General features: G+C 43.7%; 1 protein-coding gene across 1 annotated transcript in view; it reads right to left on the reverse strand.

The window, feature by feature from the left end:
• Adamts9 (ADAM metallopeptidase with thrombospondin type 1 motif 9) overlaps positions 1-25241 on the reverse strand; it is a 164078-nt gene that overhangs the window by 78654 nt on the left and 60183 nt on the right. Inside the window, exons 20-27 of the mRNA XM_051154938.1 lie at positions 19143-19353; positions 18305-18469; positions 15481-15645; positions 10795-10914; positions 7988-8092; positions 7652-7819; positions 5453-5719; positions 1867-2028 (exon numbers count right to left, since the gene is read on the reverse strand). Coding sequence (XP_051010895.1) covers positions 1867-2028; positions 5453-5719; positions 7652-7819; positions 7988-8092; positions 10795-10914; positions 15481-15645; positions 18305-18469; positions 19143-19353 — 1363 coding nt within the window. The remainder of the gene's footprint in view (positions 1-1866; positions 2029-5452; positions 5720-7651; positions 7820-7987; positions 8093-10794; positions 10915-15480; positions 15646-18304; positions 18470-19142; positions 19354-25241) is intronic.

A 25241-nucleotide genomic window follows, 5' to 3' on the forward strand; every position in this document is an offset into this window, starting at 1 on the left:
AGGATGCAGAGGAGCCAAGCAGGTTCTGACCTCAAGGCCTCCTCCCTGAGAACTGCTGGTGCCACCAAAGCTTCCAAGTAACCAATAGTCCTACCCAGCTACGACACTCAGCATGGCAACATCACTGGGGATGCAGTAGTGACATGCATCCCTTGGTGGCAACCAATAGCTCTCTAATTGGACTTCAGGTCTGTTCAACAAGAAGAAAATCATGCATGGTACTGGAAATGGCCAACTCCTGACGCTAATGAATTTGTGGTCTTGGAGGGGAACCTACAACCATCACTTTACTAAAACCACACAATTCCTAACGCCATTCTAAATACTTGTCCTTATGCCCACCATCAAAGAAACATCTCCTTGTAACCACTACAGAAAACCACAACCAATCAAAATGCAGAGAACAAGTGGCCATGTTGTGTCCAGCCTCAACTGACTCAGCTATAACCCAACTCATGTCCCCGAGGCTCAGGGGTCAAAGTAGAGGATTGTGATTGTAGCGGCTAGAAGAACTGGCTGTTTGCTGTGAGATTTCATCTCTTAGAAATGTCAGGGAAGCTACACTTATGAAGTCTCATCAACATGGCTGTATAAACAAGACCTGAACAAGGATGACACCAGTAGACATTCTAACATGGAAGGGAAAATGTCACTGGACCCCAAACCTGGACAGAGAACTACAGTGAATATTGAAAGTGAGAGAAACAATCTCTCAAGCAGTGAAGAGCACCCAACTGGTTATCCAATAGCAATTGGCCATCCCTGAAATCATATAAATACACTATATGTATTGATAATTTATATATATGTGTATATATATATACACATACACACACAAAGAAACAGAGACCATGAACTTGAGAGAGAACAAGGTGTGTGCATGGGAAGGGCTGGAGTGAAAAGGAAAAGAAAGTGGAAAATACTTTATATCTTAATTTAAAAAAATAAATCAAGCTGGGTGTGTGGTGCATGCCTTTAATCTCAGCACTTGGGAGGCAGAGGCAGGTGGATCACTGTGAGTTTGAGGCCAGCCTGGTCTAAAAAGTGACTCCAGGACAGCCAAGGCCACACAGAGAAACCTTGTCTTGAAAAACAAAACAAAACAATAAAAAAAAAAAGTAAATCACAGCCAAGGAATGGATCTGTTTTATTTTTAATGCACTCCAGACACCATGTTACCCTTTATCAGGCAAAGTGGGCAATTCTACAAAGATAAAGCTCAAAGGGATCGTTATTGGAGAATGAATATTCAGATCATCATTCACTAAGGTCACCTGTGAGAGGACTAACACCCATTTGGGTTTTGTAAAGAATTTGAAATATTGGATGGCACTCTGCCATGGGAGGGAGTGCACCCCAAACTATAGCAGAAACAGAAAAACTCCCACGGGCACTTCTACATATATGCACTTATTTCTTAATCATCAGGTTAACTAATAACTTAGATTTAGGTTTATGCGTCATCTTTCCTCATTCCCACCCCTATATATTCAAGCTTTCTTTTGTTAGTAATAAGTGCATTTAAAAAGCATGATAGGGGGCTGGAAATAGGGCTCAAGGGTTAAGAGTGGCTAACTGGCTGTTCTTCCAGAGGACCCGGGTTCAATTCCCAGCACCCACATGGCAGCTCATAACAGTCTGTAACTCCTGTTCCAGGGGATCTGACATCTACACACACACACATACATAATGCAGTCAAGCCACCAATGTACATAAAATAAAATAAAACAGCATGATAGAACTAACAGAAATACCCTAGGGAATCCCAGATCTAGAAGCTTCTCCTACATCTAATTTTGAAAAATGAAATATTAAACAATAGTATCCAGTTAACAAAGTGCAGACAGACAAATGGTTTGCTCTTACCTCTCCCCAGCTACCATAAGCCCATTGGGGACAGGGGCCGGATTCACAGGCTCTTTGCTCATCAGGTTTGATTCTCTCTACACAGTCGTTGGCAGTGTATCCGTTTTCATCCTGACACACCACAACTCGCCTCTGGGACCCTCCAGCGCAGGTACTAGAACACTAAACACACACAGCAACACACTTATCCTCGGCACCACCTGCCTTCTATCCACACACAAACCAGCTGGACAGAGACCACTTTCAAGTCTCATACAGAGTGGAGAATGGGAGTAGAAGAACTGGGCCCTTCCCTGAGGTGGCGCTGTTCGCTTTGTTCGCATGCGCAAATGCCTGGGCAGTAGAGAGGGGCCCCTCTTCACGTTCTCCAGGCCATTGGCGTGTGTTGAGCGCCAGCCCGCCCCCCCCCCCGCCCTTCCCCCAGCCCCTTCCCCCGTGAGTCATAAAGTTTAGAGTTCTCTGTGCAGCCCTGTTCATTGTCCACCTGTGTCCTGTCCTCATTTCTGAGAGGGACAGATGTGTCAAGGGATGCCACAGTTTGTGAACATTTTTTCAAAATGTCAAGGGCTCCTTTAGAACCAGTGTCTGAGTCTCTTACAACACAGACGTTCGCTCATACTTAATAAGTTACCAGTTGTGGAAACTGAACTTCCATGCGAACTCATTCAGTGACGCCATAACTGTATCCCAGAATGTCATTTAGACATTACTTCCAATATTAGGTGAGTATCGCCTCCCCCATAAGAGCCTATACTTTTGTGGCTGATGACAGTAAAGTGTGTTTATTTGCTCTTCACTTCCTCAACGAACTCAATTGAATTCCATCTTGACAAATCTCCCTTTGGTCCGTTTCAGCGGAACGTTCTTGAATGGTTGTTGTTTGCATTTCGGTTGGTTTCTCACACACACTTCTCATAGCTCTCCTGTGAATCTACAGTTGGAGTGTTTCTCTTTCCAGAAATTCCTTACCTTTTTAACCTAGTGCACTTCCTAGCACCCTTCACAATGAGCCTTGTCGTAAAACTGGGATGCTTATTGGACTCATTGAGGCTTTGAAGCAATGCAGTCTTCTTCCACTAACAAGCTGAGTGGTTTAGTTTTAGTTCCAATTCTCTGAGAAAGTTTTTCACTATGTAGCATAGGCTAGCCTCAGAACCGTGTGGGATTCTCCTGCCTTAGTTTCCAGAGTGCTGAGATTGCAGGCGCGAGACCACCAAATCCATCCCACTCACTGGGTCTCAAAGCCAGGGTCATTTAAAAATACCGTGCTTTAGCCAGCCTTCACCATATCAAGATGTGAAGGGAAAAAATGTTGCTGAGTGCATTTGACTACAGTTTAGTTTTTGTGATGGGAAATAACAGCTTCTCACCTATCTTGGTTAAGTTATAATTGATTTTAAAATGTATGAGATGGCTATATGGCCCAGTAGGAAAAGACTGCTGCCTCTAAAGCTGATGCCCTTAGTTTGATTTCTAGCACTCATATGGTGGAAAAATAAAACTGTGAGTTGTCTTTTGATCTCCTTTCATGTGTGTAAAAAAATAAATAAGCATTTAATTAAAAGGGTTAAAAAAAAAAAAAAAAAAAAAACACCCTATGCAGAACTTCCACTTTTTAATCACAGAGTGGGGCAATAGGTCTATTGGTAGCATTTGAGAATTATTTAAGTATGTTTTGTCTTACAAAATTTTACTTTTTTTCCTCTGAAGTTTCTGCTACACTTACTCGAAGCCTGAAATACTGGTTTTTTATTGGTCTGTTTGTTTTAGTTTTGCACTAATGTGTAAAGACACAGAGAACAATTATCTTAGTTATCTTTGAGGAGCAGAATTTAAAACATCTTCCATGTTGTAAATGGACTTGTAGTATCCCTTGAGCTTTTTGCTGGGTGGTACAGTTTTGTATCATTCCTTTTTCGTGTCACCTATGAGTTTTGTTACCCTAATGTAAGGAGCACTCAGTGTTATAAGCTGTGCTCACACAGTTGTCCTATTAAAATGCAAAGATGTGTGAGCAAACTGCACTCTCCATGGAAAGTAGACATGACAACACAAGACAAAAAAAAAAAAAAAAAAAGAAATCCACTGTCTAGCTGAAGTCTCACTTAGGAAAAGAGAGAAATAAAAACAGACACAAAAGAAAACAAAGGCATCGTAAGGACAATAGTATTCTTTCCTTATCTAATCTTCCTAGACTGGGGACTCTACCTCCTCGGGGCAGAATCATTTAACCTGAGACAGATACATCTTTCCTAAAAGTGGATTCAAATGAAAATAGTAGTAAGCCACAAAACAAAACAAAACCCCCACTCCAACCAAACATCATCAACAATAAAAAACATGTCACGGTATCATCAAAATATACATGGTGACTTTTTATTTTTTCAAGCAGGAAAACCCATGACACACTCAGTGATGACTTTCCCTGATCACTCTTCAGTTTTTCAGAATTGAAACCTTTCCTAAGTAAGGGAGGGAGACTTGCAGAAAACAGGAGAGGAGGAGAGCGCCAGGTGAAGGTGCTAGATCAGGTAGCCAACAGCCACACTAAGGGGTCTACGCACATAATCCAATCAGCACTCACAGGCCAATATTGCCACTGCATTTACACTCACTGTGGGGGAGCGGCAGACTTCTAATTCCTTTCAGCCCAGAAATAGTTTAACACAATCAGCAGTACTAGAAGGAAACTAAAAGTAAGGAACTAACAGACACTCTGATTACTTGGCCACCAGAGTTCCCTGTCACTCTTTCCCTTTGGAATGCCTTTAGATGTTTCTGTATTCTACAACATATTTTTGTTTAAAATTAGCCAGCGTAACAGTTTAAAATGTGCAAATGCACTTTCTTTTCTTCTGACATTAAGTATTTTTCAAGGCCTTAGAGGCTGGAGGGATGGTAGTATCGGCCATGATGACATAGCTCAGTAGTTGCAGGGTGGAGGTGGAGGTGGTGGTGGTGGGGGTGGTGGTGGTGGGGTGGGGCTTCATCCTGCAGCAAGGGCGGGACAAGGCACTTTACATAATCATCTCATTTAACTTTCGAAACTACAGAAAGGACTTAACATTGTCATCCTTTTACAGATGAGGAAATTGAGGTTTACCAAGGAAAGGACGCCTCCACTAAGAACTCCCTTCTGGGCCTGAGAGATAGCTCGTCAAGTCTACATGCTTTCTGCCAAGTCTGATAACCTGACTTCAGCCCTTGGGCCCACACAGTGGGAGGAGAGCGTCAACTCCAGCCATCCAGTGTCTGCTTTTTCACAACCAAGCAATGGTAAGCATACACATGCACAAATGAAGAAGCAGTAAAATAGAAAAAGAACTTCTCTTCAGGAAAGTCTCTCTGCCCTCTCTCTTCCAGGTATACTCTGCCTGCCCCACCCCCTCAGGGTTCAACCATGAAGTCTAGTCACCCAGGGGTGACACCCCCTCTTCCAACTAATCAGGTACAAAGGGGCACTTCACCCAACTTGAATGCAAATGTGTGTCAATAATCTTTTAAAGGAAGAATGTCTCAGAAACAATTCTAGTCTGCGTTCCTCCAGACACCACATAAGCAAGAGAGAAGCAATGTGGGTACTCACGGCTCCCCAGGGGCCGGTCCTCCACTGGTTTCCTCCAAGCACATGAGTGCGGCTAGGGCTGTCACTCCTGGGATGGAGGGCCTCGGTTTGAAATGGGTGAACAAAGCCAGTGTTTGGGGTCCACTGAGGGCATGGTGACATGGAACAGTCCTGGTCAGTTTCCGGGATATAATCTGGGTCACACTCACTCCCATCAATCACTTGGTCGCTGTAGTTGACACACACCACTTGCCGGGTTGCCTTACCTTGCCCACAGGTCACGGAGCACTGTTGAATACCCAGAAAGAAAGATCTTTGTCACTTGTGAGTCATAGTTACGTTCCTGAATCTATGCTTCTTCAAGTGGCTGAGCATTTTCCCAGGTGCCCAGCTAAAGTCTTAGAGCCAGCCTTAACAGCTTTCTTCCTTTCCCATCCAACAGACCTTTCATCAAGAAATGCTGTCAACTTAGTATTCAAACACCACAACCAGATCCAGACACTTCTGTTCCAACCCTCACCTCTTTTGTCCAAGAAAGGCATGGCCTTCCCTTGCCAGGATTAATGTAATAGCTATCAGCTGGAGTCTTCTGCTTAGGAACGTAGGTGTTTTTTATCACTGGCAAAGGTCACCTATTATGACTGAACTCATGCACCCATCTGGTGACTTCCAAGTTCACTTAAAACATCCAAACGCCTTGCTGCTTTGCTAGGTCTCCGATTACGGAGCCTCTGGCTACTCTCTCATTCTTCATGTACTGCACTTGAAGCTTCTTGAGGAAGCCAAGAACCTCTCATGTCAGGGGCATCCTGGTTTTGGTTGTACCTGTGGCACCTCACAGACAGCTTTGTGCTTTTCTGCCTTACTGCATGCATAATAGTGAGATTATTTGTCGTTTGTTGAGTACCGATTTTCTGCTAAGCATTCAGTGTATATGATCTCAATCGTACCAACAATGTCGTAAAATAGGTATTCATTCTGGTTGTTTTTTAAACTTAATTTTATTTTCTTATTCAAGTGTGTGTGTGTGTGTGTGTGTGTGTGTGTGTGCATGTGGGGTGTGTTGTTCCTCTATAGTTCCTTGTCTCACTGAACCAGAAGCTCTCACTTTTCAGCTAGCCTGGCCAGCCATCAAGCTCTGGGGATCCACTGAAATCTGTTTATCTCAGCTCCCTAGCGCTGAGTTACCAGCAGGCCCACCATGCCCAGGAATTTAAACTCAGGTCCTTATGCTGGCACAGAGAGTGTTGTTACCCACTGAACCATATCCCTGGCCCCTTCTTCTTTTAAGAGCAGAGGGAAAGATGTGGCTCGAAATCAGGCAGCTAGCAAATGGTTAGGCCTGAATCTCTTCATAGCCCGGTGACTCCAAGTCTCATACACGTATTTTGAAATTTCCTGCAATGCTAATCTTACTTTTCCACAGCCTCCCTGATCACCTAACCTAAGCTACTTCATGGATTCTGGGAGTGTTGAAGGGCTGATAACTGAGGTTGCCTGAAGAAAAGGTTCATCTGCTTTTATGAAAGCACACACAGTTGGTGCTTGAGTTTCTAGAAGACAGGGCTCATGGCATTGTGAGAAGGTCCCCATGGCACTCCTGGAAGGGAACCGAGGGACACACCTGCCTTTGAGGGATCACAAGATACATGAACAATCAGACTCAAAGTTAGGGAACCCCCTGCCCTCTTCCTCTCCTTGCCACTATTTGGGCTCTATAAATCTCTTATATACTGCTGGGCCTCTGCAGACTGAGATTTGCAATCAGCCCAGCAGGACAGGTAGTTGAGTAGACTGTTGACTATAACTCACATATTATTTTTAAATGTGCATTTCTTGGACATTTGACTCAGATTTCTTCACACTTAGCTTATATGGAACTGGATAATTTAAATCTCAAGTCCAACTCTGAAATATTACTCATTCATAATATTTACCTTCCACTGGCACATGACTATAATCCCAGCACTTGGGGAGGCAGAGGCAGGCAGATCTCTGTGAATTCGAGGCCAGCCTGGTCTACGAAGCAAGTCCAGGACAACCAAGGCTACACAGAGAAACCCTGTCTCAAAATACAAAACAAAACAAAACAACAACTAAACAAGCAAACAAACAAACAAAACAATAAAAAAAACCCAAACCCTCAAATATATATGGGCCCTCCGACTCTTTATCTCCCCATCTTTGAATCGTACCCAACCTCACAAAATCCACACTTACAGAGCTCCAGTCTAGAGCCTTCCACTGCCCGCAGGGTGTCACAGAACATTCTTCCTTGGCTACTGGCTTAGGCAAGGTAGCACAGGCACTCTCAGCAGCCACAGAACCATCCTCATCCCGACAACTGACATATCTCATCCGGGTACCTTTTCCACAAGTGGCTGAGCACTGAGTGTTGGAGTGAAAGGACACAGACATGTCACTGAAATGGCTTCTTAGTGTTTTACACTGATCCCAGTTTCTTATCCGTTCTTAACCCCCTTGCTATAGTCATGTCAGAGAGTATCTGTCTCCTCGGCACACCTCCCCAGTTTTCTCCCAGTCTGTGTTTCTTACTGGAGTCCAAGACCCAAATCGCCACTGGGTTCTGGGCACACTGTGTGCATTTCTCCTTGGTTCCAGGCCCAGTTGGGGAGGGTGACAAGATGATAATTCACAGTCCTAGACATGAAAGGAGAAAACATTTACCTTCAGGGCAGCACATGTTTATAGATACATAGTCATGGTAACAGAGCACACTGCATCAAGAAGTGTAAATACTCTGATTTCTGCCTTTTTTCTGCAAGCCCTATGGCCTCTCTTAGGCCCTGGCCTCTCTTAGTCCCAGCCTCTTCAGTTGCAAAGAGGGCTGTGATCTGAATCATTTTCTGGATGCCTTAACACAGGGCAGGGATTCCTTAATGATCGCTAAAGCCCTGTTTATTCACCTGTTCAGAGGAAAAGGGAGGAAGCATTGTGAAGGAGGGCAAAAGCAGGATAACATTTAAAAATTATTAACTGTTAATGTTTAAAAATTCTCAAGGCTAAATTGTGTTCTCACATTTCAGGTAGTTTCCTAATCAAAAGTTGCTAATCATGAGCTTGTTTTCCCAGGGCACCTAAAGATAACATGTACATCCCCCACCCTGGGGCTCTGAAGGTCAACCTTAGATATAAAAGGAATTTTCTGGAGGCCAATGGTAGGAAGTCACATAGTGCTCCTCAATCAGGCAGGGAAAGTTGCTGTAGTGAACTCAGACATCTGTGAGTGGGTGCTAGTGTCTTATTTACAGAGTGGAAACCAAAAGCACACATCTGTTTACGGTCACTTCCAGCCTCAGGAGCTGCCCAGGACTCCTTGGTTTGATAGGTAGTTATCAAGATCCAAGAGTCAGCTGACCTGGAGCAAAAGTGCTGGGACGTGAGTCTGAAGGTCACAGATGCTTGGTTGCTTTCAAACTTTACGTGTGGCATGAAAATTCTACTACCTTGCTCCACGTCTGGTCTTTTTCCATTGCTTGTGCTCCAAAGAGAGTCCCAGGGGACTTTTGCAAAATGCAAACAACTTATCCATAGGCTTCAGCTGGGGAGTCTATGGACAAATACACTATAGAGTGAGAGGGAGAAATCCCATTGGATAGCTCTAAGGGAATTGTTGAGCTTTCACCTGACGTAAGGACTGACACGCTCTTGGGACTAACTACTGTGTGTGTGTGTGTGTGTGTGTGTGTGTGTGTGTGTGTGTGTGTGTGTACGTGCATGTGCATGTGTTTGTCCTTACAAACATTACATGCAGATATTTGTATTTGTGTGCATACTTAGAAAGTTTACAGAGTTAGATGATGCTTAGCAAAAATTTACAAGTGACATTTAAACCTACAATTATCTCATATTTCAGATAGCCAGTTGATTCTAATAATAGAATCTAATAATTGTTTTGTTGTTGTTCAGCTTTTGAACCTATTGCCAAATGATGTCTATAATTGCCAGAAAATCTAGTTAAAGTGTGTTACTGAATGGTTGAACGTTTAGGACAAAGGGAAAAGTGAAATGAGGAGCTGCATTAGAACCTGCCTCACCAACTCCCACCTTGGAAATCTCTTTGAGATGAGGGCGAGAAGGCAGCTAAGTGGGGAGAGTCCTCACTAGGATGCATGAAACCCTAGTGTCAATACTCAGGACTGCCTAAAGCAGGGCAGCATTTGTCTGTCATCTCAGGACTCAGGAAGAAGGCAAGGGAATCAGAAATTGTTCTTGGCTACAAAGAATGAAGCCAGCCTGGGCTGCCTGAGACTTTATGCTACTGAAGAAAATGTCTTTGCAGACTTAGATAATAATTTTCAAATATTCACCCTTGGGTGCTATTCATGATAAAAACAACTACAAATTGTTAAAGTCTCCCTTTAACTTTCTTAAACTGGAAACAACTGACACATCAAAAATGAAGCTGTAAGTTACAGTACCTGCTGATATCTGTGCTGTATGCTACCTCAGCATGCCAGTTTCCGAGCTATGAACCTGACCTTGATGACAGAACCAAAGAGCTCACACACACACACACACACACACACACACACACACACACACACACACACACCACACACACACACACACACACACCACACACACACACACACGCCACACACACCACACACACCACACACACACACACACCACACCAACACACACACCACACACACACACCAACACACACACACACACCACACACACACACACAACCAACCACACACACACCCACACACACACACAACCACACACACACACAACACACACACACACCACACACACACACACACCACACACACACACACACCACACACACACACACACACACACACACACACACACAGAGGCATCAATGACCTTGTTAGCACAGGTGTCTGTGCTACCTAGTAACCTTCTAAGGAGTGAGTTTTGAGGATGTCTCAGCTCTCCTCCTCCCCAGTGCTTTCCAGCATTAGGAGCAGCCCATGCAGCCTGCAGCCCACAAGGCCCGTGAAGCTCTTGAGTCTTGAGAGCTGCTGCGAACTGGCTTGAGCAACACACACTTCTTGCACTTATGCCTGAACCGACTGGAGGAATCTTCAAATAAATTATGTAAGATATCCAAGTTCAAGACACAACCAACTAATATTTGCTATCTGACAAGAATGAAGCACCAATCTACAGATAATTAAAACAGCAACAAAGACAAAACCAGAAAAAAAAAAAAGTTAGATTTTCAATGTAGAAAATAAGTAATCTCTGGATACTTTAATACTCCAGCTGTGCTAACTGTGCGGATTCTCTATGAAAATGATTCGGTGAGACATTTGGCCTTTTACTGTGCAAAGCCAATGCCCGGGCTGAAGCGAAAGACTCACCTGGGTATCGGTTGGCCTAGTTGCTGCATTACAGTCATTGTCATCTACCACCGACATGTAAGTCCCAATGATGCACTTCACTGCCCTTAGCTGGTATCCCTGTCCACAAGTGACACTGCACTGGGGGAAGAAAATAAAGCAAAAATGTCACCAAATCTCTTCATTCACATACTCACCCTAGAGTATTCTGCAAGAGAAAAGTCCATCTATTCCAGTGGATTTGAAGGCTGGCACCCAGGGATTAGGTAAAACTATGTAATCCTGCTTCATACAATTTACACTGGTCAATGATTATAATGACATTTAGAATAATTTCTGTCTGCTACTGGAATTACATTTGTAAGGGTGCAAGTCCTTGACTGTGAATTCCAGGATGGAGAGGAACATATCTCCCTAATTTCATACCTTTCACGCTCTGCCTAGTAGAGTATCTGAGTGAACACAGGTATTTAGACTTCTGTTATCTTTGACCTCTGGAAAAATAATTCTCAGGAAATAATTGAAAGTTGCATCAGTATTTCTGCACAGGACACTCTTTGCAGTGTTATTAATAGGAAAGAGACAAGATCTTGGAAAGCACCTACATATACAACAGCCAAAAGTTAGTTAACTCTATCACAGCATACAAGTAAAACAGATGGCTGCTATGGCTGTAAGGGGCTCTGCCAGATAGTTACAGGCCAAGGAAAGGGATGGAATTGGGGGCGCCAGCAACAACTGATAAAAGTGAATTGTTTCCAGAGCTGGAGATTTAATGTTAGTAACTTTTAAAACCTGCAGGAAGTACAGGAGTACCTACTGAAGAAAGAAGCTGCCAAATTGGGTGACAAAATATCATGACATTTTTTTCTCTTCCAATCAAGTTGTACATTCATCTCAAAGCACATGAAACACTGTTTCAAGGGCACAAGTGAGACCATGCAACACGCATCAGCACATCTCCCAAGACAACATCCGAATGTATCTTCTCTGACAACAACGGAATGGGGCAATAACAGAAGCAAACCTGGAAAGTTCACAAGTGTGTAGGAACTGACACATCTTTTTTTTTTTTTTTTTTTTTTTTTTTTTTTTTTTGAGACAGGGTGGAACTGATACGTTCTTAAACAAGCAATATATAGAGAACAAATCACAAAGGTATTAGAAAACACTCTGGGGAGAAAGATGAAAGAAACAGAAGAGAACTGGAGAGACATGGTGAAGGCGTCGCTCATATGGATGGATCACTGCAAATGGCTACATAAATAAGGAGAAAGACTTCAAAACAATAGCTTGCCTTCAAGTTGTGGAGGGTAACATACAGCATTGGCAATAGCCTGTAGTATGGGGAGAGGGGTGTCTATGGGACCCCTTTGGCCAATGACTCAAAAAGATATAAGCCACTCCTGGTGTCAGATTTTTTTAATTTTGATGTCTTGTTGGGGGTATTGTCCCCTATTATATGGTGACTTTGTTTAAGTTCAGTTTTCTTCAATGAACTGACACTGTATCAATCACACTCCAAGGCAGGCTCATACTCAGGAGTAGGCGACCAGCACAAATCAGACTCCATGGGTTTTAGTTCTCTCTCTCTCTCTGTGTGTGTGTGTGAGAGAGAAAGAGAGAGAGAGAGAGACAGAGAGAGAGAGAGAGAGAGAGAGAGAGAGAGAGAGAGAGAGAGAGAGAGAGAGACAGAGAGAGAGAGAGAGAAGGGACATGAGGTTGGGTAGATAGAGAGATGGGGAAGATTTGTGAAGAGTTGAGGGACAGGAAAGAATATGAGAAAAATATACTGTATAAAAATCCTCAAAGAATAAATTTAAAGAAATAAAAAAATAACTTAAGTTTCTATCTTAAGTAACAAAATAAAAAAGTAAGTTAAGCCCCAAAGAAGAAAAAAGTAACTAACAAATACCAGAGAAGATTTGAACTTACATAACATCACCAACAAACTTACAACCTTTAAACAATTGGATGAGACTAGGAAAAGAACTGATACTGGGCGGATCATGTGGAAAATGGGAAAAGGTACATTTTAAAGTGGTTTATGGGTTTATTTGATTTTTTTTTTTTGTTGTTGTTGACAGAATTCCATGTAGCTCAGGCTGGCCTTATACTGTCTATGTCATCGTGGTTGACTCTGACCTTCTGATCTTCTGCCTCCATCTTCTGATTACTGAAATGATAGCAGTGCACCGCCATGCCCAGTGTATGTGCTATTAGGGATGGAACCCAGGACTTGGTTTGTGCTAGAAAAGCACTTTGCCTAACAGAGCTACAGCCCCAGATCAGACAGGGTGAATTATAATCCTTTTAAATGGGCAAGAAGTTTAAATAGACATTGCTCCAATGGTGACAAACACATGGCAAATTGCTCAGCCTCTTTTTCTATTAGGGAAATATAAGTAGAAACCATAGAGAGACAGTACTTTACACTCAGTAGGAAGGCTACAATTTCAAAAAGGGAAAATAGTAACTGTTGACAATGATATGAAGAAATTATATAGTGCCTACATATTGTTGGGAGGGGTAGAAAATGGTTCAGCCTCTGTGGAAAGCCACATGGAAGTTAAAAACCTAACCACAGAATTACTACAGGAGCCAGCAATTATATCTCTGGGTAATAGATTCCAAAAGTAAGTGGCATTGGGCACTAAAATAAATACGTGTTTATTTATGCCAGCACAATTCATAGCAGCCAAAATGTGGAAATAACCCAAATATCCATCTTAGATGCTCATCCACACAATGAGATAGGATTCAGAAAGTAAAAGGAGGCAGTGTCAGGCTGTGCGGCTGTGCAGATGCATGTGGAAAGCTTTATGCAGTGTGAGTGATGCCAGCCACAGAGGCCACGAGTTACACACAGCTGCGCATGCTTATGAAAAGTCCAGCACATGCAAATCCGCAGACACAGAATGCAAACTGGTGGTTGCTAGAGGCTGAGGAAGGGGTGGTGGTGGGAATAACTGCTGGATGTATATAGGGTAGACTGAAACCACAGAACAGGAATACACTGATTACCACCGATTTGTTTGTTTTAAAATAGTCAGTCGTCAAAAAATTATGTCCTGTGTGTTTCTATTCAACCAAAACTACAGGCAAAGTACAATTCTAATGCAAGGTTTAAAAAAAATTTATATATATTTTTAAAATACTGTGGACAGTAAGCAGTGTGTTTGAGTTTATTTTTTCTTTTTTCTCTTTGGTAACACATATTTTGGAAATTTTTTCTTAGGAACATTTATGGCTCTTTAATAACATCTTAAAAACAAGTGTTTGCCTAAGTTGCGTGATCAGTTAGAGAGGCCAGATCCCTTGTAAGAGAGATGGGTGAAGGGTGGATGAGAAACTGGTCTGGCAGTTGTGGTAGAAATGACAGTCATATCTTGACAGTGATTCCAAGGTGTGTTAACACTCTCATTAGTCATGGAATTCTATAGATTTGGACAAATAAGGAGCACTGTGTGAGAGGATAAAAGGGCTCTTCTTCTTTGTTCAAACATGATTTGCCACTGAACTAGGGGTCCTCTGGAGCAGAAGATTCTGGCAGAAAAGCGTCGGTATGGCGGTCTGAAAACGGCTCAGTGGGTAAGGGTACTTGCCTCCAAGACCTGAGGTGGGTGGGTCTTTAGGACCCAAAAGGTGGACGGAGGAAGCAGCCCTGTTAGATGTCCTCTAACCTCCACGTCTATAGTCTATACTGCGGCGCACACTCTCACACATACTCCCTCGCTCTAACACCTACACGTACACTCAGTGTTAAGAATGTAACAAGACAGATTTTTAAAAACACCGTCAGTCAGGATGAGGGAGCCCAAGACACGGCTGTAAAGCTGCCTGTGTATAGCATGCACGCTTGGAAAGGGAGACCGAGGCTAAAGAACAGGAATGACCACGGCTGGTCAGGGTGGAGGGAGTCATTTTTCAACAGATTGCGTAAGTGACAGCAGACAGCTGTTCCACTTCTACTGGGAACTCGGAGTGCTGCTTAAATAGTACACAGCACTCTCTTGCTTCTATATTAGGAAAGACTGGATTCCAAGAGCAAACTGGGCCCAGGGGACATGCACTCACTCCTTTTGAAATGGTAGAAGTCTAAGGCAGTGGAACCTATTTCACACAAGAAGACTGGGAAAAGAGTCTCAACCTGATGATTATGATTCTGGACCCCTTTGATCTAACCAACTACACTTGAAGAATCTCACTTATTTATGAGAGGTGAGCCTTGGATTCCTCTCGTTGGCAGCCAAAAATATCCCTTCCAAAGCACAGCCCCAGCCCCAGACTCTCTGGTCCAAATCAGCTGGCAGGCAGGCTCACATACCCACAGAGGCTCACTCTAGGGAGGATTACGTCTGCCAGATGCCACGTCTGTTGTGAATTTGTTTAAATACTTGTGCGCAGTTTAGGACAGGGTGAAAACCTGCACGTGGGGTTGTAAGTGGAGTAATCAGCTCCAGCAGGACAAGGTAACCAGCGCTGCAGGACAGCTGAGCCCCACGTGCTGGCCTGGGAGCTACTAAGGTACAGTGCAAGCCAAGTCACACAAGGCGGTGGTAGTAAAACCCCCCCTCACCCCCATACTCCCCAGCCCCCCCCATACCCTCCTCCCCCACCCCCCCACCCCCCCACCCCCGCCACTGGAATGGCCCTCTCCAGATAAGCAGGAAAGAATGCAGTTAAGAATCTTATCATTCAAAATACCTGTCCCCAGGGACCCGCCTGCCAGGCTGCACACTCTGGCTGCTGACATGTCTGCATGGACTCCGGTTTGACCTCAGGGTCACACATTCTATCACTTAATCGATCTTCGCCAAACTGACACCAGACCTGGCGGTGCTTATGTCCTTTTCCACAGGTGACTAAGCACTGGAATGAAAAGCAGAGCCGGTCAGGGTTGTTTCTGATCAATGTGCTGGGGCCCGTGGGGGCTGTTCCCTGATGAGAACAGGTGGCTTTGTCCTCCACCCAGCCTTCCTCCTCTGCTGGGGCAGCACTGAGCAAACACACCCAGCTTTCATCACTTTCTCTTTCTTCTTTCCCCTTGCCCTCTCTCTTTTTTTATCCCGGCAGGGCCTCCTGAAGCCTCTAATTCACTATGTATGGCAGGGGCGGGGGTGGGGGTGGGGTCACTGAACATTCTGATCTTCTCACTTCTGCTGCCCAGCTCCTGTCACTGGAGGTGTGCCCACTAACTCTGGTTTATGCAATTGATGTTGGGGATCCAACCTAGAGCTCTGTGCATGTGAGGCAAGAGCTCTTCCAACTGAGCTCCATCCCCAACCCCTTCCTTTCTGGGTTCTTATTCAATTGCATTATGCCATATTCATGCACACATACCACAATGCTTCACCCATATTTGCTCCTACTAGCTGCCCCCATTCCTCCCACTCCTTTTCTGATCTCCCCCTCCCCCTTCCCCTTTGCATCATATTCTCTTATTCCCTTTGGATTTAAAGTCTTATGGCTAGATTCAAACACAGAAACTCAACAAAGTGCCATGCTCTGAGAAACGAACAATACTCAGGGGTTTCCAGCACAGAGGTTCAGTGAGAAGAATTAAAAGCCCAATCAACCTGTATACTTCTATAACCATATCCCAGTGTCTCTGTGCCTCAACATTTACATCTGTAAAATGGGCATAACAATAATTCTGGCTTAGGGAACTAAAGTGTCTAGCATATATAGTATTTATGTATGACATTCTCAAAAAAGAAAAATGGTTAAATATAATCATCATTATTATTTGTGCTCGTTTTTGGACAAATTAAAAAATGCATAAAGAGCATAAAAGACAAAGTTTGAATAATTGAAAGTTTTTTCAACTCTTTACTCTTTCCAGTTTTTTTTATCCAAAGGTTAAAATGTAGAGTGTACAAGTAGAACAATATGATAGGCAGATTTGGGCCCATGGGTCCCGCTCAAACTAAGGCACCAGCCAAGGACAATACAGGAGGTAAACTTTAAACCCCTTCCCAGATCTAGCCAATGGTCAGAATATTCTCCACAGTTGAGTGGAGAGTGTGATACGACTTTCTCACGTACTCTGGTGCCTCACATTTGACCATGTCCCCTGGAGGGGAGACCTGGTGGCACTCAGAGGAAGGACAGCAAGTAGCCAAGAAGAGACTTGATACCCCTATGAGAATATACAGGGGGACGTAATCCCCCTCAGGAACAGTCATAGGGGAGGGGAATAATGGGAAAATGGGGGTGGGGAGGAATGGGAGGATACAAGGGATGGGATAAACATTGAGATGTAACAAGAATAAATTAATAAAAAATAAATAAATAAAATAAAATGTAGAGTGTGTTAACTGGGTGTTGGGACAACCGATCTGCATGTTCGGTGTTATTCAAACACCCCTTTATCCAGGGCTTGCTATAAAAGTTTCCCCTCTTTTGTTTTTATTTTGTTTTAGACAAGTATCCCATGTATCTCAGGCCACACCTTAAATTTAGTACACTACACACAGCCAAGGATGGTCTTCAATTCCAGATCTCCCAAGGGGAGGATTACAGGGATGTACCACCACCTGTGGCTATTTCTTCATTTATAATTACACACTATCTAGTATTAGCTATCCAAGTAAAATGTGAAATCATTATCTTCTGTCATTTTTTTAAAAAATCAAGGATTTAGTGCTTAACCTACTGGGAAGGCACTAGGTTTTCTGATCACTTGTCCACAAAGGTAAAGATGCACATTGGGACTTCACCATCCCATCAGCCTTAGGGGGATTCTATTCAGATTTGACACCCCAAGTCAACAGTAAATGCTGCACACCCCTGGGGAGATAAGGGTATGCACGTAGCAGCTGTGGGGGTTGCAACTTTGTTTCTTCACAATCCTGACTTGGCCAGTTAATAACGGACGTCTACTCCTCAACTACTTGCACCCCAAAAGGAGGTGGAGTGAGGATCCCTCTTGCTGAGAATCTCACTGGGCTGTGACACTGCTGGGCTACGTTAACAGTGATGATGAATACTGTGTCCAGAGACCAAAGACCGAGAGACAGAGGCACAAATGTGATTGCCTCGGGCTTTGCAAAGCACGGGATGGAAAAGGCATCACTCTGGAACACTCAGCCTGGCCCTTTTCTCTTTCCTGCAAGTGCTCCCACGTGCCCGGATGTGTAAATCAGGTGGGTCCTTCACTGCTGTCTAATTCTCTTATTTCAAAGACAGGGAAGATGGAAACCCTCATTGTTGAACTCGTGTCTAAACTATTTTAACCCCACACTTAATTAAGTTTCAATTTCCAGCCAACAACTTATGGCTCAAGGGGGGAGGGGAGGGAGGAGGGAGGAGGGAGGAGGGGAACAGCCATTACTTCAAAGTCAGCCGCAGAAGCTACTGGGCTGTGAGATTCAGGCTTTGAGGTCCCTGGTGGACTGAAGGATTTCAATCATAATGTAAGTGGAGATTCACAGTCATTGCTTCCTCAGGGGAAGTCTACACCCTCCCTGGATCCGGGGAGCCCCAGAATTGTCTGAGGTGCGCTAGGGACCAGCACTAGCCCTCTTACCTCTGACCACTCTCCTGATTCCCAATGAGGACAGGGGAACTCATTGCATCTGTGTACAGTGACTTTCTCCTGATGTGTGCATTTGCTGTCATCTAGGACGTCATTGCGGGTGTTGACACAAATAGCTCTTCTTCTCTGCATACCACCATCGCAGCTTTTAGAACACTATGAGCATAAATTAAATTAAATTAAATGGGGGATATTTGCAAGTTTCTTATAAAATGTGCTTAAAATCATGTCTATACTGTTTCTTTCATCCCTTAAGAAACAAATACCCTACCATAGCCAATTCTAGTTTTTATTTAAGTGATTTTTTTCTTTTTCTTTTTTCTCTTTTTTTTAAAGATTTATTTATTTATTATGTGTGTAGCATTCTGCCTGCAGGCTAGAAGAGAGCACCAGATTTTGTTATAGATGGTTGTGAGCCACCATGTGGTTGCTGGGAATTGAACTCATGACCTTTGGAAGAGCAGTCAGTGCTCTTAACCTCTGAGCCATCTCTCCAGCCCTTTAAGGGATTTTTTTCAATGCTAATTATTATGTTTATACTGAAGTCAGTATCATCTCACTGAGAAGCTGAGACTAAAATTGAGATATTAAAAATGGTTGGCGGTGTAGTTTTACCATTAACAATTTTCTGCATGTTATACCCAATTCAGACATTACAAATTAACCTTGAGATTCTTCCTTGTAGAGGTTGACTTGGCCAGGCATTGTAAATCAATCACAAATCTCTTCCCATGCAAGCTTAAATGGGTTTCCTAACACAATCCAGAAGAAGCCACCATCAACTCATCAGACTTGGTATCCAAGACTCTCAGAGGGAGAACCTACTTACCTCCGTCCAAGCCGAATAGCGCCATCCACCCGTGTTGCATTCCCCAGAACATTTTTCCTGGTTGCTTGGTCTGGGCTGATTGCTACAAAAACTGTCATCAATCTTCTCTGTCTTCCCGTCCAGCCTGCTGTATTTGGCACAGTAGATACCCAAAGTGCGGTAACCCAAACCACACTGGGCACTGCATTCACTCTTGCTGGCAACGTGCCACCTAAACAGGAATAATGGCGGGAAACCAACGTTTGTGTTAAATAGGCGTGTCACATCCAACTAGTGGGAAAGCTGAGCTCTTTCTTTCTTAATTCAACTACGAGGAAAGCTCAAAGCCACCGCCAGTTTAAGTCCAATTTCAAGCCAAGTATCTATGTATTTTTTTCATGGTTGCCAATGTGTGTGGGAAGTCACAGATCCATAGCCAGAAATGCTACCTCTGAGAAGAACCTCCCTGGTGCAGTCAGTCTGATATTCATGCAGCGGAAAGAAGAAAAAAAAAAAAAAAATGGGACTCACCAAAGAAAGAAAAGCAATTTTCATATGAACTGAAAGGTAAGTGTTTGCGCTTGGCTCTTTCGGCCTATTCACGGAAAACTCACCTGCGGGTGCTGCTTTGAGTGTGCTGTGCTTGCAATTGCTCAACAGCTCTTCTGACAATAATGCGGGAATGAGCAATATGGGCTATAATTGAAAGTTTCAAGTGTACTATACACTGTGTACGTCATTATTATTCTGGGGTAAAGACTAAATTTTTGGGGGGTTGACCACCAGCCCAGTTTCAGGATCATGACTCAAAGGAAAGAAGCAGAGAGTGATAGAATAGGATACCTGACCTCCTCCTCTGGCTTCTCTGAAGCAGGTGCACACCCTTGCACATGTGCACGTACAACCCCCCCCCCCCCACGGCTGGAAATTTCTTGATGATAGCAGGCATTGTCATTGTGTGTGTGTGTGTGTGTGAGTGTACATGTAAGCATGTGAGTGTGTTCGTGTGTGTGAATATGTGTGTCAACGTGTACGTGAATAGGTATACATGTGTGTGGGTACATGTGTGTGGGTACATGTGTGTGAGTACATGTGTGTGGGTACATGTGTGTGGGTACATGTGTGTGAGTACATGTGTGTGGGTACATGTGTGTGGGTACATGTGTGTGGGTACATGTGTGTGGGTACATGTGTGTGGGTACATGTGTGTAGGTGTATATGTGCAGGCCACATCAGGTGCTGTTTCTCAGGTACCCTCTACTGTGTTGCTGTTTTAGTCACATGCGTGTGTGTGTGTGTGTGTGTGTGTGTGTGTGTGTGTGTGTGTGTGTTGTGTGTGTGTGTGTACCAGGTGGTCAGAATACAGCTTGTGAGAGTCAGTTCTTAACTTCCACTATGTGGATTCCGAGGATCAAACTTAGGTCGTGAAGTCTGGGAAAGCAGCCTTTACCCCCTGGTCTATCTTACTAAAGTCTTACCTTATTTTCTGAGACAGGTTCTGTCTCAGAGACCTGGGAGTCTCAGATTTTGTTAGGCTGCTTGGCCAAGAACCTCCAGGGCTCCACTGTCTCTGCAACTCTGAGGTTACAAGGCTACACCATTGCACCCAATATTTTAAATGTGGGCTCTAGAGTCTGAATTCAGGTCCCTGTGCTTACAGAAATGCTTTACAACTGGGCTGTCTCCCAAACCCTCATTATATACTTTCAAAATTAGATTTGAATCCCTAAGGCTTTGCCACCTTTGTATCCCTGATATTCATAACGAAGCCTTCTGACAACACAGCAGGTACACCACATATACTTATGACAACTCTTTTTTTTTTTTTTATAATACAACAGGAAGAGAGTCCACAGTGCTTGAGATTAAAACATAAATTAAAAAAATATTTAATATGGATTTTTAAAAAGTTAGTGATCCTAACATGTATTTGGAAATCTAGAAAAAGATCATTTCTTTTCATCTGCAGGAGAGTTTACTCTCTATTGTTAATCCTCTGCATCTCATCCATTGGGTGGTGTGGCCCTTTTTAAGTTCTAACAGTTTGCACATATACACCTGTCTGGGGGGTGGGGGAGTTGGGAAAAAAGAGGAACACAAGCCAAATGCTTATCAAGGAATTTCTAAGTAATGTCCAAAAGTAGGTCAGAGTTGACCACTGGTAAATAAAGTGGGCTGTGATTTTTCCATTACAGTGAAATAGCGTCAGGGAGATTTTGTTCTAACAAGGTAAACGAGGGCTTACAAACTCACCCTTTATCTCTTCCTGTCACAGGCTAGTTGGGGCAAACTGTCACTTCCTACAGGAAGTGAGGCAGAAAAGGTAAACTCATTCAAGGGAGGCATCTGGAACTTTCATCTGCACTTTGATTTTTGGCTACCTTCTCATGGCCTCCCCACCACTTCCCTGTGGGAAGGGTATTTGCCATCTGGGAAAAGGAGAAAGATGTCCTGACAAGAAAACACTCCTGCAGTTCAGGCTACTGAAGACCCTTCCCTGATATCCCATAATTCCCAGTGGCCAAGCAGAGATCCCAAAGAGGAATCTGTGAAAAGCTCATGGTAGTACCTAAAAAAAACAAAAAACCAAACAAAACAAAACAAAAAAAACAAACCAAAACAAACAACCCCTGCCCCCAAGCCTCTAAATGATATCTAGTTTGTTTTATATTCTTTCTGGGCATGGTGTGCTCATGGTTTATTTTATGGGGAATAAAAATACTACTATTATATTTAATTATTAAATTTCAGGCACGATGGTGCATACATCTCAGTACTCAGGAGATGTGAGCTGGAGAGCCGGGCCTTAAAGCCAGCTTGAGCTACAGAGAGAGAGCTCCTTCCTCAGAAATCTAGAAACTGGGGATAGTCTTCAAAGGAAGCGCCATTGCCTAGTAGGCAAAAAGTGCTGTGTTCAGGCACCAACACTGAAAAAGTTAAAACAACAACAACGACAACAAAAACCATGTTCCAATGTTAATAAATGAGAATCCAGAAAAACGTGTTACCTCTGTGTAGGGTAGCTAGGGAGCTATGGGGGCTGGAGATGCAGCGATGCTGAGAACTACCAGATGCAATGGATTTCTATACTGTAGATACCTGGAGCTTCATGGGGTTGATCCGCGCCATGAGCCTCCACACGAGGAAGACGGTGTTTTGGAGGCTGACTAAGAGCTGCTTCACCAGACTAGGGATCCCATAAGGACACAGCTTTGGGAGAAACTGCTCTGGAGTCTGACCGACCAGTAACCATTCCCTCTCTATTCTCTCAGCTGTGTACAGAGCTGCTTGGCCACATTGGAGCCCGAGTCTTGATGAGACTGACTGGAGGATGGGCAAAAGGACAGTCCACCTTCGTCAGGCTTGGGTGGTAGCTCTGCAGATTTTAGCAGGCACCTTGAAATTTTCCAACAGTCAGTAAAAGCCAGCAAGAGAGCCTGAGCACCGACTGAATGCCACAGTCTTTCCGGCACATGCGTATGCTTGCCTGGTTGGGTGGCGCTAAAGCTAATCCTGAATTCTCTTCCTGCCCTTCACTTTTGACTTCCTCCCTACTCTGATCTTCTACCCCCTACGAGAAGACAGGGATAAAATCCCCTGGCCTTCTTATCTGCAATCAGAACTGCTTTTGTCATCCAACCCTGTGCTTCCGCCTCCTGTCCTCACTTGGCCTCTGTAGCATAAAAAAAAAAAAAAGTTTTAAAAAGTTGACTCTAACTGCAGGGTTTAGAGAACAACACATTGACGTAGCTATTGATTTTATTTTTTTAAATCAGGCCAAAGCTTTATTTGGTATTATGAAAAGAATATAAATGAAACACAGAGTATGTCCGCAGACATTTGGGTATGAATGGAAGCTCTGAGACTTATTAGCAGAGAGAGCCTGCATCAGTCACTTCATCTTATGGAGTTTTCCTATGAGGCAGGGGAAACAGGATCTGTCCATAGAGGGGTTAAGTGGGGCCAGGTGGGTTTAGGAGCATCTCACACTCGTGGAAGACAACTCAATAAATTAGCCGTTATTACTCTGACTATTGCTATCTTTGGCATTTTATTCTCTAAGCAAATTCTATTTCTGCCCCCTTCCCTTAGTTTTCTGCAGTGCTGAGGAGCACACTCAGGGGTTATTGTGAGACAGGGTCGCACTGCATAGCTTAGGCCGGCTTCGAACTCTCAGTCTTCCTGCCCCTCTTTCTCTACTTCTCTCACAGATGTAAGGCACAGTGCGGAGCCTCAGCTAACTTTTAGACACCAACCACTGAGAAGGCAGGCCCCTTGCGACATTCTGTGTAACCTGATGTGACACTCTTCTGAGTTGAGTCTTCCTTGTCCTGCATCAGCTTTTAAGATCTGTGTGAACATTACGGTCACTCAACAGTTTCCAGTGCAGGAGAAACTAGTGTCATCACACCCTGAATTGTGGCTCATACTGAGACTGCTCACAGAGAAAAGAATGTGGCTCTCGAAGTAACCGTGCAAACATTAAACCACTTTGAAAACTGTACTTGCTGGGTAAGCTTGGGATAGGATTATCAAATATCATTTGTTGGTTTTTACAGTCGTATTCTATTTCTTGGAGTGCCTTAGTACAGACCTGATTTCTCTGCCACTATAAGAATAGGATACTTTACGTTGGAGGCCTACAGTGACTGCATGTATCATTCGGGATGTGACTAGCCCCAGTGAGTCAGTGGAGAAATAACACATAAGGAGTCCTAGTGTGGAAGAATGGATGGGACGGGACAGACGCAGGTAGAGACTAATTCTTCATATGTGGGATTCACAGCACAAGACGCAGCATGAGTGTTGTTTCACAGCACTAACAAAGTAAGAATGCAAACAGCTTTCTTCTAGAGTTGAAGCACAAAGGCTCTCCTATGGGATGGGCCATCGATAAGCCTCCACTGCTGTGTTAGCCAGTGTGATCTGAAGCAATTTGCACAGCAGCACTCAGTCTTAATAATGATAAGATCTATGCGACAGCTGTGGTGGTTTGAGGAAGAATGGCCCCCATAGATAGGCTCATATATTTCACTGTTATCAGGGAGCAGGACTGTTTGAGAAGAATTAGGAGGTGTGGCCTTCTTGGAAAAAGTGTGTCACTGCTGGTTCAAAAGCCTAGACCTCCCGCCCCATCCCGCCACCCACTCACCCTACACACACCTAAGGATCAAGATGTAGCTCTTAGTTGCCTCCTCAGCATCATGTCTGCCTGCTGCCATGCTCCTTGCCTTGGTAATAACGGACTAAGGCCCTGAAACTATAAGCAAGCCCCCAAGTAAATGCTTTCTTTTCTAAGAGTTGCCTTTGGTCATGCTGTCTCTTCATAGCCACGCCACAATGACTAAGACAGTAGTAGTATCTGAAAATTTTATAGACTATTGATTGTATTAATGGATTAATAAAAACCATCCTATTAATGTGGGGATATTATATACAGCTGTTAAAAATAGTTCTTAGCTTAGGGAGACCCAGTCTTGAAATGCTAAGAGAGGGCTGGGGTTAACTCCGTGGCAGAACACTTGCCTAGCATATTCCAGTCTCTAAATTCAGTGTCCAGTGCTGTAAAAGCAACAACGACAACAACAGACACAACAACCAAACAAAAACCCAGATCTTGGAAATGGCTTATTCTGCCCTAGTCACTTGCAGGATGATGTAGCTATAGACGGATTTGGAGCAGTCTGAAAATGCAGTCTTCCTCAGCTTGTTAACCTTGCATCTCAAGGAAGTTGTGCAAGAGTTCAGTGGCTCTTCAGCTTCACCGTTACCTGAACCCCACCACACCCCCACAATCCCAGGATGCCTTCATTCTAACTTAACTAATTTAACTCAATTGAAGCAAATAGGTTTATATGGGCATTATCTAAAAGAAAATACTGCCTAATGTTTACTCCCCCCCCCCCCCACTTTTAACGTCTTGCTTTTACAATGACGTTTGTCCATACTTTCTGACAAGCCAGTGAGCAACCCCACCAGTGACATCATCTTCAGAAAAAAGTGTGATTGGGTAGGAAGAAAGACCCTGATTATGAAGTCAGAGCCTCTGGCAGGACTGGCAGATCTATGACACATGTGTCACCACTGCCCATCTATCTGACTCCTAGGATAGAACACTAT

Source organism: Acomys russatus, chromosome 13 (genome assembly GCF_903995435.1).
Source record: "Acomys russatus chromosome 13, mAcoRus1.1, whole genome shotgun sequence".
Taxonomy (NCBI): domain Eukaryota; kingdom Metazoa; phylum Chordata; class Mammalia; order Rodentia; family Muridae; genus Acomys; species Acomys russatus.